Source organism: Lagopus leucura, unplaced genomic scaffold, assembly GCF_019238085.1.
Source record: "Lagopus leucura isolate 7727_CA_CO unplaced genomic scaffold, USGS_WTPT01 Super-Scaffold_100004, whole genome shotgun sequence".
NCBI classification, from domain to species: domain Eukaryota; kingdom Metazoa; phylum Chordata; class Aves; order Galliformes; family Phasianidae; genus Lagopus; species Lagopus leucura.
Genome location: NW_024962264.1, coordinates 34,345,436 through 34,359,480, shown reverse-complemented (window position 1 = coordinate 34,359,480; position 14,045 = coordinate 34,345,436). Strand labels below are relative to the sequence as shown.

At 36.8% G+C, this 14,045-nt stretch overlaps 1 protein-coding gene and 1 long non-coding RNA gene across 7 annotated transcripts in view; one reads left to right on the top strand and one right to left on the bottom strand.

Moving 5' to 3' along the window:
- The window catches only part of PDE5A (phosphodiesterase 5A), a 133,369-nt gene that overhangs the window by 46,899 nt on the left and 72,425 nt on the right, over positions 1-14,045 (bottom strand). For 5 of the 6 annotated variants that reach the window (XM_042871452.1, XM_042871449.1, XM_042871450.1 and 2 more), the window contains exons 2-3: positions 1,789-2,371; positions 251-340 (exon numbers count right to left, since the gene is read on the bottom strand). In XM_042871452.1, the coding sequence (XP_042727386.1) occupies positions 251-340; positions 1,789-2,367 (669 nt within the window). In that variant the 5' untranslated portion in view covers positions 2,368-2,371. Of the gene's footprint in view, positions 1-250; positions 341-1,788; positions 2,372-3,590; positions 3,608-14,045 lie in introns of those variants that run through there. The other variant, XM_042871455.1, reaches the window with a different exon arrangement.
- The window catches only part of LOC122180050, a 76,128-nt gene that overhangs the window by 59,160 nt on the left and 2,923 nt on the right, over positions 1-14,045 (top strand). Inside the window, exon 4 of the long non-coding RNA XR_006178902.1 lies at positions 3,099-3,152. This is a non-coding gene — a long non-coding RNA (uncharacterized LOC122180050). The remainder of the gene's footprint in view (positions 1-3,098; positions 3,153-14,045) is intronic.

The following is a 14,045-nucleotide window of genomic DNA, read 5'->3' as shown; positions in this document are numbered from 1 at the left end:
CAGGAACAATGAATGGCACATCTAGAATTAAATATGTATATTCTACTTCTGCCTCTTGACAATTCCATTTGTCTTATATTACTGAGCTAGATAAGAAAAAATGGAAGTCCAGGCAATCATAAGCACAAAGTCTTTTTTAAAAAGAGATAGTTTTATGCTGTAAGATAATGATTGACAGTTAAGAAAAGTTTAAAGAATTGGCATAGCAAGAAACTGTATTACAGAAAGTGATCCCAATTCTGCAACTTACCTCTTCCCTATGATTCTTTATTGGCATACAGAGAATACTCTGAGTCTTATACCCTGTGATCTGGTCAACTTCTGCATTGAATCTTGGATCCTGATACAAGAGAAAAATATGATTATTTGAATACATGCCTTTTTAAAAGGTTGAAAAAGTCTGACATCTGAATTAACTGTTATATAGGATAGCAAAGGTTCCATTACTACTTAATAATCAAAGTTGTTATTAACTGTGTGTTCAAAGGAAAAAAAAAAAAAAGTGCATCATGAGTGCCAGTGGATAAACAGTTGCCAGACAGAGAAAAAAAAACAACCAACCAAACAAAAAAAAAACTGTCAGAAGAAGCCTTTCTTCAGTCTAGACCATCATTATAATTAATTTATGCATGTATCTCCAATGTAGCTTTTATCATCAAGCAGAAATTTCAGAAACATTCAGAAAGACATGTGGCCACAGGAAAACAACGTTTCATGAAGATGGCTGTTCTTTTTGGCTTACTCTGTTGCATCTTTTTTTTTTTTTTTTCAGCTGAATGTTGTTATAAAGCCTTGATTTTTTTAAACCTCACTATCCATTTCTAAAGGCTGCTGTCTTTTCTCTGGCAATTTATTTCAAATTGAGCACACTGACCCAAGTCAAGGAGAAACTTTTAAAATACAAGGATAAGTAAAGTCCCACTGTAATAATGTAATTAACAAATGTTTTTTGAGTTTCTTGAAAATTAAAACAACATATGCAATCATTCTGCACTCCTTGTAGCTTCTGAAAAATACTACTTGGTAATGGTGCCCAATTCTATAACCATGCTCACAGTAACCAAGACACGATTGATCAGAAGTGCACTGTGCATTTTTATCTCTGTATATCTGACTCAATCAATTAATTTAATACATTTCCATCACCTCTAAATTCAAAGCACAAAGTAAACATATCCAAAGATTCTGGAAACAAGTGATGTTCAGATGAGGTGTAAGAGAAGTCTTGTCCCACTGCTGGATTCCCTTCCTTTTTTTCATCTAGCCTTGTATTAAATTAGACAAATTATAATCTTATTTTATTTGGAAGACTGCTATACAGTTCAAACCCTCATCCTGGTCTTATTTCTTCCGCTCCTGCTCTTTATGCCTCAGATACAGTCAAATCCTCAAAACTGTTTTCTGTTGTAAGACTCTAGTTTTGCAGACAATTACACTCATAATTTCATTCATTTTGGTACAGAAACCTAAACTTTTTCTTGTTCAAAGCTAGAAGTGCAAACAGTAATGTGCACATAAATGGTTAAGGCTGAAAATCAGACTGCTAATAACAAAGTTAAATAATTTATTTGGAAGTTATCATTCCAGTTGCATTAGTCATAGCTCCAAGTTTCTGTGTCTGTGTGTAATACATGTATTATAATTGGAAGTTTACTGTCTGCTTTCTATCTTTACTGGGGTATGTCAGTGTAGCTCCAAATACATATACTAAAATGACAATATTACATCAGCTGATAATATGGCTGTTTCTAGTTTCACAATAGTTCATGACAGGTCTTCTTGGTTTACCTCATATGCATTCTTGATGTTCAAAGGCTGGCCTGTAGCAGCTACGTGGCCCACGATGCCCTTGTTCCACTCCAGGCGAATGCAGTTATTTGAAGCTTCTTCCAGGGTGGAACCTTCAGCCACATCAAACAGCCTGCTTACAAGAAACTTCTCGTTAGAGCTATCCTCACAGACCAAGAACAAGGAATAGCGATCAGCAGCTATAAGCTCATGGATATGTAGGAAAATTTTATGGCAAAGTGCTGTGACATCCAAATGACTAGAAATGTCTTTCACAAGTTCTAAAAGCCTTGAGCACCGATCCCCTGCATTGGTCCCAGTCCTTGGAGATTGCAGAGGCATCTGTTCCTTCTTTTCAGAGCCAGAGAGGAAGCTTACTGCTCCTACCGAGTCCTTGACAAAAATCGGCCTCAAGGGTCTGTCAAATTCTGAAGCAGAGATTTTCCTTGCTGGTGTTCCAGAGTTGGTGGTCTCAGGGCAGGCAGGCTGGTGACAAGCACAGGATTCACTCTGAGACTTGGTCCCCTCCTTGCAGACAGGGATGGTATGAACTCTCTCAGCAAACCATGCATTAACCATTTCTCTGTAAAACAACAATAAAATATAGTAAACAGTGAAAGTTAAAAATCTTCAGGAAGACACTTGAAGAAGACACTGCAAAGAGGATAACTTTGAACATTTTCATACAGTGAACATGAGTGCACCTTTAGAGCTCCTCTCTATCAATATTCTTCTATTTTAAGCAGTGCTTAGCCTATGTTAAGTCATACTGTTTTATCCTCCATAACAAGAAAACTCTTTCTCCTTGAAGGAAATACCTGAAAAGGCAGAGGAAGACTGCTTATTATGTGGCTTTCAGAATATAGAAGATCAAAAGTTTACACTAATTTTGTGCTTGAAATTTATAATTTCAATTATTTATAAATGAAACTGAAAAATTTATACATTGATTTATAAAATGTATAAATGAATGAAGACGAAACTTCTTGTTTTAATTCTACCTTTCTATCTTGATTTATCTGTATATCATCAATAACATAGTATACTTTTTCTTATCAGTGTAGTATGTACTCTAATATATTTCTTGTCCAAAATTTATTGGTTCCTTTTAATATGGGGCTTTTTATTTAATTCTCTCTGTAACAAGGCTTTCTCACAGCTCATGATCTGCTCACAGTAGAAGTAATTTTTTTCTGAGTTACATAATGTTTGGTCCTATGAACAGCAAATATCTTATTAAAAAGTCTGATTTCTTGGAAATCTTTCATGGTGGTCATGTTTTAAATTTGGGATACTTTTTATTTGCTCAGCAGACCACAAGAATTTCAAGAGTGAAGCTGAATGAAACCATGGAAATTAATCAGGTCAGTCAGCTGCTGATAGGTTACAGGCATCAGCATGTGTTGAATATGTGGAGCATAGCACATGACCTTTCTTTTATTAATCTATGTTGTAGAATGCAACACCGTAAGTTAGTTGCTAATTGCTAATTCAGAGAAATGTAGCTGATTAAAACCTAAAATCCACCAATCCTTTATCTATTAGCAAGGAATCCACAATAGAAAACTTATCTGTCTTAACACTGAGTAGGTTTGAAAGAATTTCTCAGATTTTACAATTGTATACAACTCATAGGCCTCAGCTGCAGGCAAACATGCTATGAAAAAATAAAATGGCTTTGGAAATTGTGTGACATAGGAGCATGGGAGACAAAACTCTTTCCTGTACAAACTGTAGCTGAGTGGGAGAATTCTAGTTGTCCTGACTCAAAATGTAAAAGCAGGCAATGCCTTCCTTCTTACTTCAGCAGCAGGAATGAACTTCATTTTTTCCAGTTTGCTGTTTTCCAATGATCTCTTAGAAGAGATAAATTGGCGACATTCTTCACTTTCAGTCTCTGACGTATGTTCACGTATCAAATGACTTAACTGTCAGTACATGGAGTAATGATAATTAAAAATCAGGAATCAGTGCTCTAGTTTAGAAGGCAAGTGAAAAGTGAAATGTAGCCTATGACTAAGTCAAGCCCACATAGGGATAGTGGACTTTCTGGGCAAATTCAGTTAGGTCAAAATGACTGCATGCAAGCTGGTATAGAATCAGAGAATCAGAGAATGGCCTGGGTTGAGAAGGACCACAATGATCACCTAGTTTCAACCCCCTGCTATGTGCATGGTCTCCAACCAGCAGACCAGGCTGCCCAGAGCCACATCCAGCCTGGCCTTGAATGCCTCCAGGGATGGGGCATCCACAACCTCCTTGGGCAACCTGTTCCAGTGCATCACCACCCTCTGTGTGAAAAAATTCCTTTTAATATCTAACCTAAACCTCCCCTGTCTCAGTTTAAAACCATTCCCCCTTGTCCTATCACTATCCACCCTCGTAAACAACCATTCCCTCTCCTGTTTATAAGCTCCTTTCAAGTATTGGAAGGCCACAATGAGGTCTCCTGGAGCCTTCTGTTATCCAAGATAAACAAGCTCAGTTCCCTCAACCTTTCCTCATAGGAGAACTGCTCCAGCCCTCTGATCATCTTAGTAGCCCTTCTCTGGACCCGCTCCAAGAGCTCCACATCCTTCCTGTACTGGGAGCCCCAGACCTGGATGCAGTACTGCAGATGGGGCCTCACAAGAGCCGACTAGAGAGGGACAGTCACCTCCCTCTCCCTGCTGGCCACCTCTTTTTTAAAGCAGCCCAGAACACAGTTGGGCATCCAGGCTGCAAGCGCACACTGCTGGCTCATGTCCAGCTTCTCGTCCTCCAGGACCCCCAAGTCCTTCTCCGCAGGGCTGCTCTCAAGGAGACCTTACCCCAGTTTGTATAAATACCTGGAATTGCCCCAGCCTGAGTGCAACACCTTGCACTTTGTCCTGTTGAACCTTATTAGGTCCACAAGGGCCCACTTCTCCAGCCTGCCCAGGTCCCTCTGGATGGCTTCCCTTCCCTCCAGTGTGTCAACTGTACTGCTCAGCTTGGTGTCATCTGCAAACTTGCTGAGGGTGCACTCGATTTCATCATCTGTGTCATTGATGAAAATGCTGAAGAACACTGGTCCCAAGACCGACCCTTGGGGGACACCAGTTCTGACCAGCCTCCACCCAGACATAGAACCATTGATCATAGCCCTTTGGCTGAGACCAGCCAGCCAGTTCCTAATCCATTGAACAGTCCGTCTTTCAAATCCATACCTCGCCAATTTAGAGAGAAGGATGTGGTATGAGACCATGTCAAAGGCTTTGCAGAAGGCTAGGTAGATGACATCCGTACCTTAAAGGCTGAATGTCCACTGTGGTCACATAAGACATTTGTGAATTTTCTGAAGATGAGAGCATTGAGTTTCACAGAATTATAGAACTGTTTGAGTTGGAAGGTACCTTAAAAGGTCATCTAGTCCAGCTCCCAACTCTTTAGTTGTAAGGGTGTTTGTCCAAAGCCACTAAATGAAATATTGGATAGCATTAAGGCAGTGAGAGATTTGCCTCTGAGTTCCACAGGTCTAGGATTTCATTCCTTGTTTTTCCATTTTCCATAAAGCTCCTGAAAAAGTGCTTGCTATAGCAGTAATACACTTCAATCAACAGCTATTATAACTTTCCCAGCAATCTAAAGCTAATCCAATTATTGGAAACACTATGCCAATGAATACTATGAAATTCCGTTGTTATTCTGAGTGAATTTTGGTTCATTGCTTAGTTACTTAGTATTCAAGGACATAAACTATGTTTTTTTAAGTATATTAATAAAAACTACTGATCTTTTTTAATTAAAGCAGTAATCACCTCAAATATTTCTTAAAATGAAGAAACATAAGGAACATTTGATGTATTAATTAAGACTTCAATTTTAACAAGTTTACTTTATAGTACTTTACACAGCATAAATACTAAATGTAGGAGTTGTGACTATTTATTGCTGAAATACATAATATACATAAGGCAATATCACATTTGCAAAACCTATTTCAATGAGAATCAAAATAATGTAGCATTCATTCATTTTATAACATTTGAAATCTTCATTTTTAAATTGAATGAAAAAGCAGAATGAAAATCAGCAATGGCAATGACTAAAAATATCCTTAAGAAAGATAAAAACATAAATGGAAAAAATGTGTAAGTAAACCCAGTACAACTTCTAATTATAAGTGCTAATAACTTTTTATCATACATACTATGTTATATTTCCAGTTGGTTGGTTTTCTGTTGTTTTTTTGTTGTTTGTTTGTTTGTTTATATGTTTTATTTTAATATTAATCTCCTCAAAAGAAGCAATTACTTCAAAATTGCTTTTGCATTCAGAATGGCTTCTTCTTACCAAAATTTAGCATATAGCACTAAGGCTTCAAGTAAGAATCTAAAAATATGAGCTGAGTACATTTAAAACACATTCAAACACAGGCAGATAAGTAGAGAATAATCAATAGTTTGAAAAGAAGTCTTGTGAGTTGAGCCAATTTCATGTTTGTGTGTGCTGACTTGATTTTTGGACACTGAGGACTGCCACTGGTGTAAAATAAGATTTATATTTGACTGTTTTAACTTAGTATGAGATGGAGAGAGCTTTCTTAAACTAGCCAGTGATTAGATATAGGAAGCTGTATGCTTTGTCTATGTGTGTTTTATTAATGGACTGGCATGAATCCGTCTATTGTACTGAGTGACAGCATTTTTTAGAGGAATCTGATTAACCACTTACTTATATATGAGAAAGTAGAGTATAAAATGCTATTATTTTGTTTAGCTCTCATTTACATTGAATCTACGCAGGTGCGCGTGTTGATATAAGGCAAAAAGCAGAGAAAGATTCAGGTATACCCTGTATGGAAAGCAAAAACTAAAGCAGAATTTTGGTCTGTCTTGAAACTTGTCCTTTCATTTATTTTTGAGTGTTGTGTAATGATGTCCTCTGGCTTTAATAATGTAGTATGAATAATAAGTAAAACCAATTCCAAAAAAAAAAAAACCATTCTGAATTCTAATACCAGTTCTCAAATTGTGGACATGAAATAATTTAGTTTTTACTTCTTTGGCTTTTTGCTCTGTAAAATAAGCGCTCTAATGTTTCTCTGTCTTCTGGAGGTTATTGAGGGATGTGGAACATAACTGTAAAACCTTTCTAGTGAAAGTAATTGCATTTCTTTAATAAGATCTGGCTACTTGTTAGCCATCTGCAGTACTTAGAAGTGCTTTGACATTGAACAGAACTGTATGTGGAGCTTCATAATTATGAGTAACATATTCCTCTACCCCTTAATGTCTCTTAGATGACATTCCAGTAGATGGCCAACACAGCATGCAGTTGTCAAAGAGCTCTGTAGGTTAACAGCAACAACAAAATCTTTACCTATACTTTTTAAACTTCAAAACTTTTTGAACTTCATACCATTTAGGCATTTTAGTTTAGGCAACAAGAAAGCTGTTCAAATTCAGATCGAATAAGAACGGTGTTTGCTGACCTTTTACTGAACACTGTTAACAAGGAAACTATTTAGCCCTTTTACACACAGCTATGGGTGGAAGAACAGATTTTCACATCAACCAATCTATTCTAGTTGTGTGTGGAATCTATGAGATGAAGTATTGAGAAGTGTTGACAATCTGTCCTATTTAAAAATGCATGTCAAAAAAATTTCTACAAATAACTATTTTCTCAGCAAAGAGCACAAGAGATCCAATAGTAGACACATACTGAACCACAAGTGCTGTGTCTGAACCGGAAATGAGTAACCAGTGTTACGTATGACCAAGATGTTATTTTGAAAGGACAACGTGAAGAAAAAAACACCCTTGACTATTCTATTCACAGGAGCAGCCTTCAGTTAGCACTGTCATTGTTAAGAGCTGATAGTAAGGATAGTGGTGAAAGTAAGCTTAGCAGTTACAGCACATTAGTCAGAAGGAGATACTGAATTTTAGTGATCTATGCAGATAGTTAAAAGCATGCAGTGTTTCCATCACTGCAAAGCTTCAATCACTACAGACTACACTCCTCCATATGTGCAGCATACATCCTTTTATGCACTACAATCCTTGAGCTCCCACTTGAGAAAGCTATGGTTTACCCTAGAATTCATAAGCAGGAATAGTTTACTATGAAAAAAATAAATCCTTTAGTCACTTAAACCAGACAAACCTGGTCTTTCCTCTACAAAATATAAATTCAAAGGACCATGATAATACCGACTGCTGAATTTGGCAGGTGACTTCATTGAGCAGATGATAAATCTTGAGATACATTTTTGAGAGAGGTAAAAAGCAAATGAAAGTACAGAGAAGATGAAATATTTGAAGAAAAAAAAAAGACTGTTGTGAGATCTGTGTGATTCTTCTCCCTATCATCACTTGTATCCAACTACATGTGTAAAATCTGTATTACGTTATCCCTTGAGAACTTCAGAAACTTCAGAATACTTCAGACTCTCTGGCCCTGGTGTGTTCAACTGTACAGAAAGTGGAACTGTCCTCAAAAGCAAGAGATTTTTAAGAGAAATAAACAAAACAAAAGAAAGAAAAAAAAAAGAAAAATGAAAATCAGAAGTTGAGAAAACAGAGACAGCTTGGTCATGCAGAAGAGAACACAAACCTGAAAAGAACCTCAGCTGGCTTTATTTTCTGTGCCTTATCAATCAAACCATGCTGATCTAATTACTACTCTACTCACAGTCTAGGAATATTAAGTAATTTCTTCTACCCTTCTTTGCATCACTGTGCTTGTCTTCAGAATACTCAGTGTATTTCTCAAAACACCCACAACAACCAACAACAACAAAAAGAACCTGCTAAAGAAGTTCAAAGAGTAACAGCCAAATGATAATTGCCTTGCACACTTGTAACCATATTTAAGGCCATACAAACGTGACCATTAGGCAAGCATTAAGTATGTTTGGAGAAAAAGTGAAAAAACAGCACAAAAGTAATACTAAGAATCAACTATGATAGTATACTCCATCCTACCCATCTGGCACAAAAATGCATAATAATTACTGTACCACAAAAGGAATAAGTGCTGAGTGGATTTTAGTGAAATAACAAATAACAAATACATTTTCTCTGTTGCTCATAAATCTTCCAGATATACAACGTGATTTTTCAGGTGTGTTGAATGTTTTGCCAGTGTTGCATTCATAGAATCATAGAATCACCAAGGTTGGAAAAGACCTAAAAGATCATCCAGTCCAACCGTTCACCTATTCCCAATAGGTCCCACTAAACCATGTCCCTCAACACAACATCCAGCCTTTCCTTGAAAGACTCAAACCAGCAGTTACTGATAACCTGCCTATCTTCATTTCAGCTGGGACAGTTTTTCTTCACAGTGTCTGGTATGATACTGCGCTTTGGTTTTAAAAGAAAAACAATGTTGATAATACACTGATGTTTCTAGTTGTTGCTGAGCAGTGCTGCACGGAGGCCATTTCAGTTTTATGTTTCTCCTGCCATACTACCAATGACAGGGGGCCCAAGGAGCTGGGAGGAGACAGAATCAGGAGAGCTCATACAAAAGAATGCCCAAAAAGAATATTCCATATAAATGGCCAAAAGAATATTCCATACCGTATGACATCATGAGGAAGGAAAGTTTGAAAAGGGGTGGGAGTTCAGCTCTCTCACTTCCGTTGCTTGGGGGCTATCTGGATATTGGTCAGCATCTGGGTAGCAATTGCTTGTGCATCACTTGTTGTATATGCTTGTGTACATATATATATATATAGTATAGATATACTTGTCTGTCCTATCATCTTGTTCCTTTTCTCTATTTTAGTAAATGGTTTTATCTCAACCTGTGAGTCCTATCTACTTTGGTTATTATTTTTTATTATCTCCCCCATCCCACTGGGAAAGGGCAGAGTGAGCAAACAACTGTGTGGTGCTGAGCCACCTGCCAGGTTAAACCTTAACACTGCTTCAGGAAGGAACTGAATTCAAACTTGCCTACTATACATAGATCACTCTGAAAGTAATGCCTCCTATTTATTCCCATACAACTACAAAGAACACAATAACATTACTTCTTAGAGCAAATTCTCAGCCACGAAACACTACCTTTCAACACAGTCACCACCATTAGCTGTGCATTTTTGCCAATGATGAACAAGAGCCTGCATGCTGTGTTTTTAAAAATCTGCATGGCTGTCTGGAATGTGGCATGTCTTTCATGTCAAAGTTTCCACTGCTGAAATGCACTACCCACTATCTCACTGTGCTCACATCTACTGTTTCATCTCCTTAAACATTCAGCAAGCACTGATGAATATCTGTGGTTGCTATTTTTTTCACATAGTTCCACACCTTTGCTTCATGTGCACTTCCACATCTGATGCCACTTTGTTGGACTCATTTTGTGCTGCCATCTGGCACATGGAACGAAATGTAACAGAACATTCAGCCTCTACTGCCACACTACCAACATCTGCCTCTGATGTCATGGGCCAACATCATAAAATAGGACATATTACTTTCAGAATGCCAGCTTTTAGTTATCTTAATTCCTGTGGTCTAATCCTGCAAATGTTGAAGTCAACAATATTTCACAGCAAGCTTGTCTATTTTCTCAGTGGCTTTCCTGAAAATAACCACAAGATGTCTTCAAATTTCTTTCCTATGTCTTGACATAATTTAGACACAGAAATCATTTAAGGGGTTAACAACTTGAAATCTATTCAACATTAAAAAATAAGTTTGAAAATTACCACAAGTCACTTGGGAATTAAACTCGCCTTCCCATTTTCTTTCCGGTGTGTCCTATTTCACCATCATGTTTGATGTGTTTTTGTCTCCTTTCTAGCTATGGAAAGACTTAAATAAACTGTGCAAGGCCTCATTAGATGGAAGCATTAGAAGTGACTGTGAAAAAAGGTGTTTTCCCATTTACTGAAAATGTAAATTGCCAAGGACAATAATTGTTTTTCCTCAAACCCTTTCCAGTTGTGGTTACTAAAGATGCCGTTTCTAACAGTGGTAGGCAAACAGCTTTTGAAGACAAAGTATAACTTGAAGTTGATGTCAATTTTTTTGGCACAACTTGTTCAAATATATAGCTTTAAAATTTAATGTTAAACATGTAAGTGGTCCAACTGATTTCTGTTTGAATACAGATCTAAATGAAGAACTCTGAATCATGATTCAAACCACACTCATGTAAGAGAAATAACCACTTTCTGGAAAAATGAAATAGTATAAATCTTGTCTGATGCTCCTCTAATTTTTAAAGTAGGAGACAGAAGTTGATTTATTACTTCAAGCATAAGTATTAGAAATGGGAAACTCATTAACAGCCAAGTCTTACATATTTTCAAGTATTTTTTAAAGGACTGCAAGCTTAGTGTTTCACGAGAATAGCTATCTTATATATGGACTTCCTAATCACAGTATAAAGACAGAGAAAATCCTCAGAGGTTGAAGGTCAAATGCTAAAATGTGACCCTTAATTTCCCCTCCAAATGTTTACTTCTCATTCCAGGCTCAAAAATTTTAAAAATATCTATGGAGCCACTTATTTAGTTCTGGAAAGCAATAGCACAATACCAATGACGAAAAGTTAAGTTCACACCTGCCCAGCAAATTTCCATAAGTTTCCACCACTTCCCTTCCACTTAAAATCCCAAAATAGGGGTTTAAGTAAGACTTAAGTGGAGCACAGACTTTGGGCTGGCCCTCTGTTCTGGGGCGAGTTCACCATAATGCACAAATAAATGGGAAAATATATATATTTCACTAAGCAAATATATTTTGTGGCTATATTTTCAGTGCCAGACCTAATGTGAAATTACAACTTCACAAGGGCCATTTGAGAAGGGTTTCTTTTCTGGCACTTTGTAAATAGTTCCTTTTGTATTTAATGCCTTTTTTTTTTTTTTTTTTTAAGTAAATCATATAAGTCAAGAAACATTCCATATAAATTTATCTATGCTTCTTTGCCAGAGAAAGACTTGTATTCTGTGATTTTATTCGTTATATTTATTCATTTAATCATGACAAAAGCAAAATGCTTCCTCTTTTCTACTGAAAATGAAAATAAGTTGTAGCATATTAATTCAAGTCTAGAATGTGCTGTCTACACTGGCTTTGCTTTTATTTTGAATCTGGATCACATATTCCCACACAATTCATCTTTAATCTAGCATTCAAATAAGCATAAATGTAGTCTTTAATATTTAAATGTGCTTCCTTTGATCTGATGACATCATAGGTGGTGTGTCATGATTTTAATACTTGTTTGTTAGCTAGCACAATTTCTATACCATACGGATAAAAGCATTTAACTACTTTGTCTCCCAGAAAGGCAACGTATACCTCAACTCAGTGTTTCTTCCTAGTTGCCATAAATTTAGACCCCATTTTCTAAATTTATCCTATTAACAGCAGTAAGAATAGAAAAGAGTTTTATATGCCCACTCGTGTTATCACAAATACTGTAAGTTATCCTGAAACAAAAGAAAGCAGAAAGATGTAAACTAAAAGTTGTTTACCACATTTTATTTCTACCTGGTCTCTAAGGCTCAAAGGGCTGATAACAGCAGGACTAGGGGAAATGGTTTTAAGTTGAAGGAGGGAAGATTTAGGTTGGATGTTAGGGGGAAGTTCTTTACAAGGAGAGTGGTTAGGCCCTGGAACGGGCTGCCCAGGGAGGTTGTGGATGCCCCGTCCTTGGACGTGTTTAAGGCCAGGTTGGACGGGGTCCTGGGCAACCTGATCTGAATGTGTATGTTTGGTGGCCCTGCTAGGCAGGGGGGTTGGAACTACATGATCCTTGGGGTCCCTTCCAACCCGGGTGATTCTGTGATTCTGTGATTCTGTGATTCTAAGGCTCACCAGTTGTATTTTAATTAATGTGTTGTGATTGCCTGTTCATTTATCATCTAGGGCAAAAAATAAGTAGTAAAAGCATATTCTCCTTGCAGATGCTTCATACTATCTGCTGGTTAGTTTATCTGTATGGGATTTGAGATTGTAGCTTTAGAGGGATTAAAGTTATAAATTGCTAGTAAGTGATTTCTAACTGTTTCTCAAATTATGTTTTCCTCAGTCTACAGAATTTGCTGCTTTAGACGTTGTTTCCAAAATACTCAGGCACAGACCTAACTTTACTTCCAAGAATAAATGCCAGAAATACTTAATCACATTTACAACTTCATTAATGTGGATAACATTCCTAATGCTTCCTGAATGCTCTTTGAGTCAGGAGGTTAAAATATTTTGGGATGATCTTAATACTTGCAGTTATCAAGAAAGGCAAAAGGATTTGAAAAGAAGACTATTTATAATTGAGACAACTATGGAGATCCTTAAACTTACAAGAAAGCTTTCCAAGTTTTCATAGAAATGATTTTTTTTTCTGCACATCTTTCTCAGAAAAGCTCTGTAAGCATGTAATAAAAGTAAGTGGGAGAAAATATTCTGATCCCTGTATTAACACCTCTGCTTCCTGTGGCTTTCAAGCCATGGTCCACAGAATCAGTGGGTCTGCAGTCCTCTTGTAAATGCTTCAGATCAAATTACTTAGAAAAGCAAGTCTGCTTTCAGCATACCTGAACAATTTGTATAGGATTCTGCGCCTCTACAGGAAAACTGTAAAGGGTCCTTCAATCAGAGAGCTTTAGAAACCATTGCCTATTTTCCATGGTCACAGTAGGTTTAAGAATGGCTCATACTTGTATGTTCTTAGAAAAAAACTACTGACATTTGAAAGAATACTAATCCTAAGAAATAGGCCAAAACACATTTCAGTGCAGAAAATTTTATATAGCTCTATCTGTGATAATCTGAATTGTCATATAGTTGCTCTAAAAATTCATTTCTTTTCAATTAAAAAAATTAGGCAATTTACCAAAGTAATAGCATAATGACAGATAATCTTTATGAGATTAAGCATCAGATATCCAGCTCAAGAGGGAAGACATTTCTGAGATGCCCTCTAGACAGAGCGATTAGAAGGCAAACATACCTGCCTGCCAGGCAGCATACCACAAACTGTCCACCAACTATCAAGAAGAAAAAAAACAAAACTGTACTTACTTTTAAAGTAATAAATGTAACTGATATATTCAAATTGTGCAATCTCTGAATTCCAGCAAAGTGCAGGTTCCCAGCAGATACCACTTCTGGAAGTGTCATGCTGTTAAGGACCTTTATTTTTCCAAAAAACAACTCCAGCTTAATTCATTTGTAAGTATTTTCTAACCCTGCCTAATAAACCAAGATGTATTTATAACAAAATAACCTATTTCCAGTGAAAAGCATACTTGGTTTAATAATTTA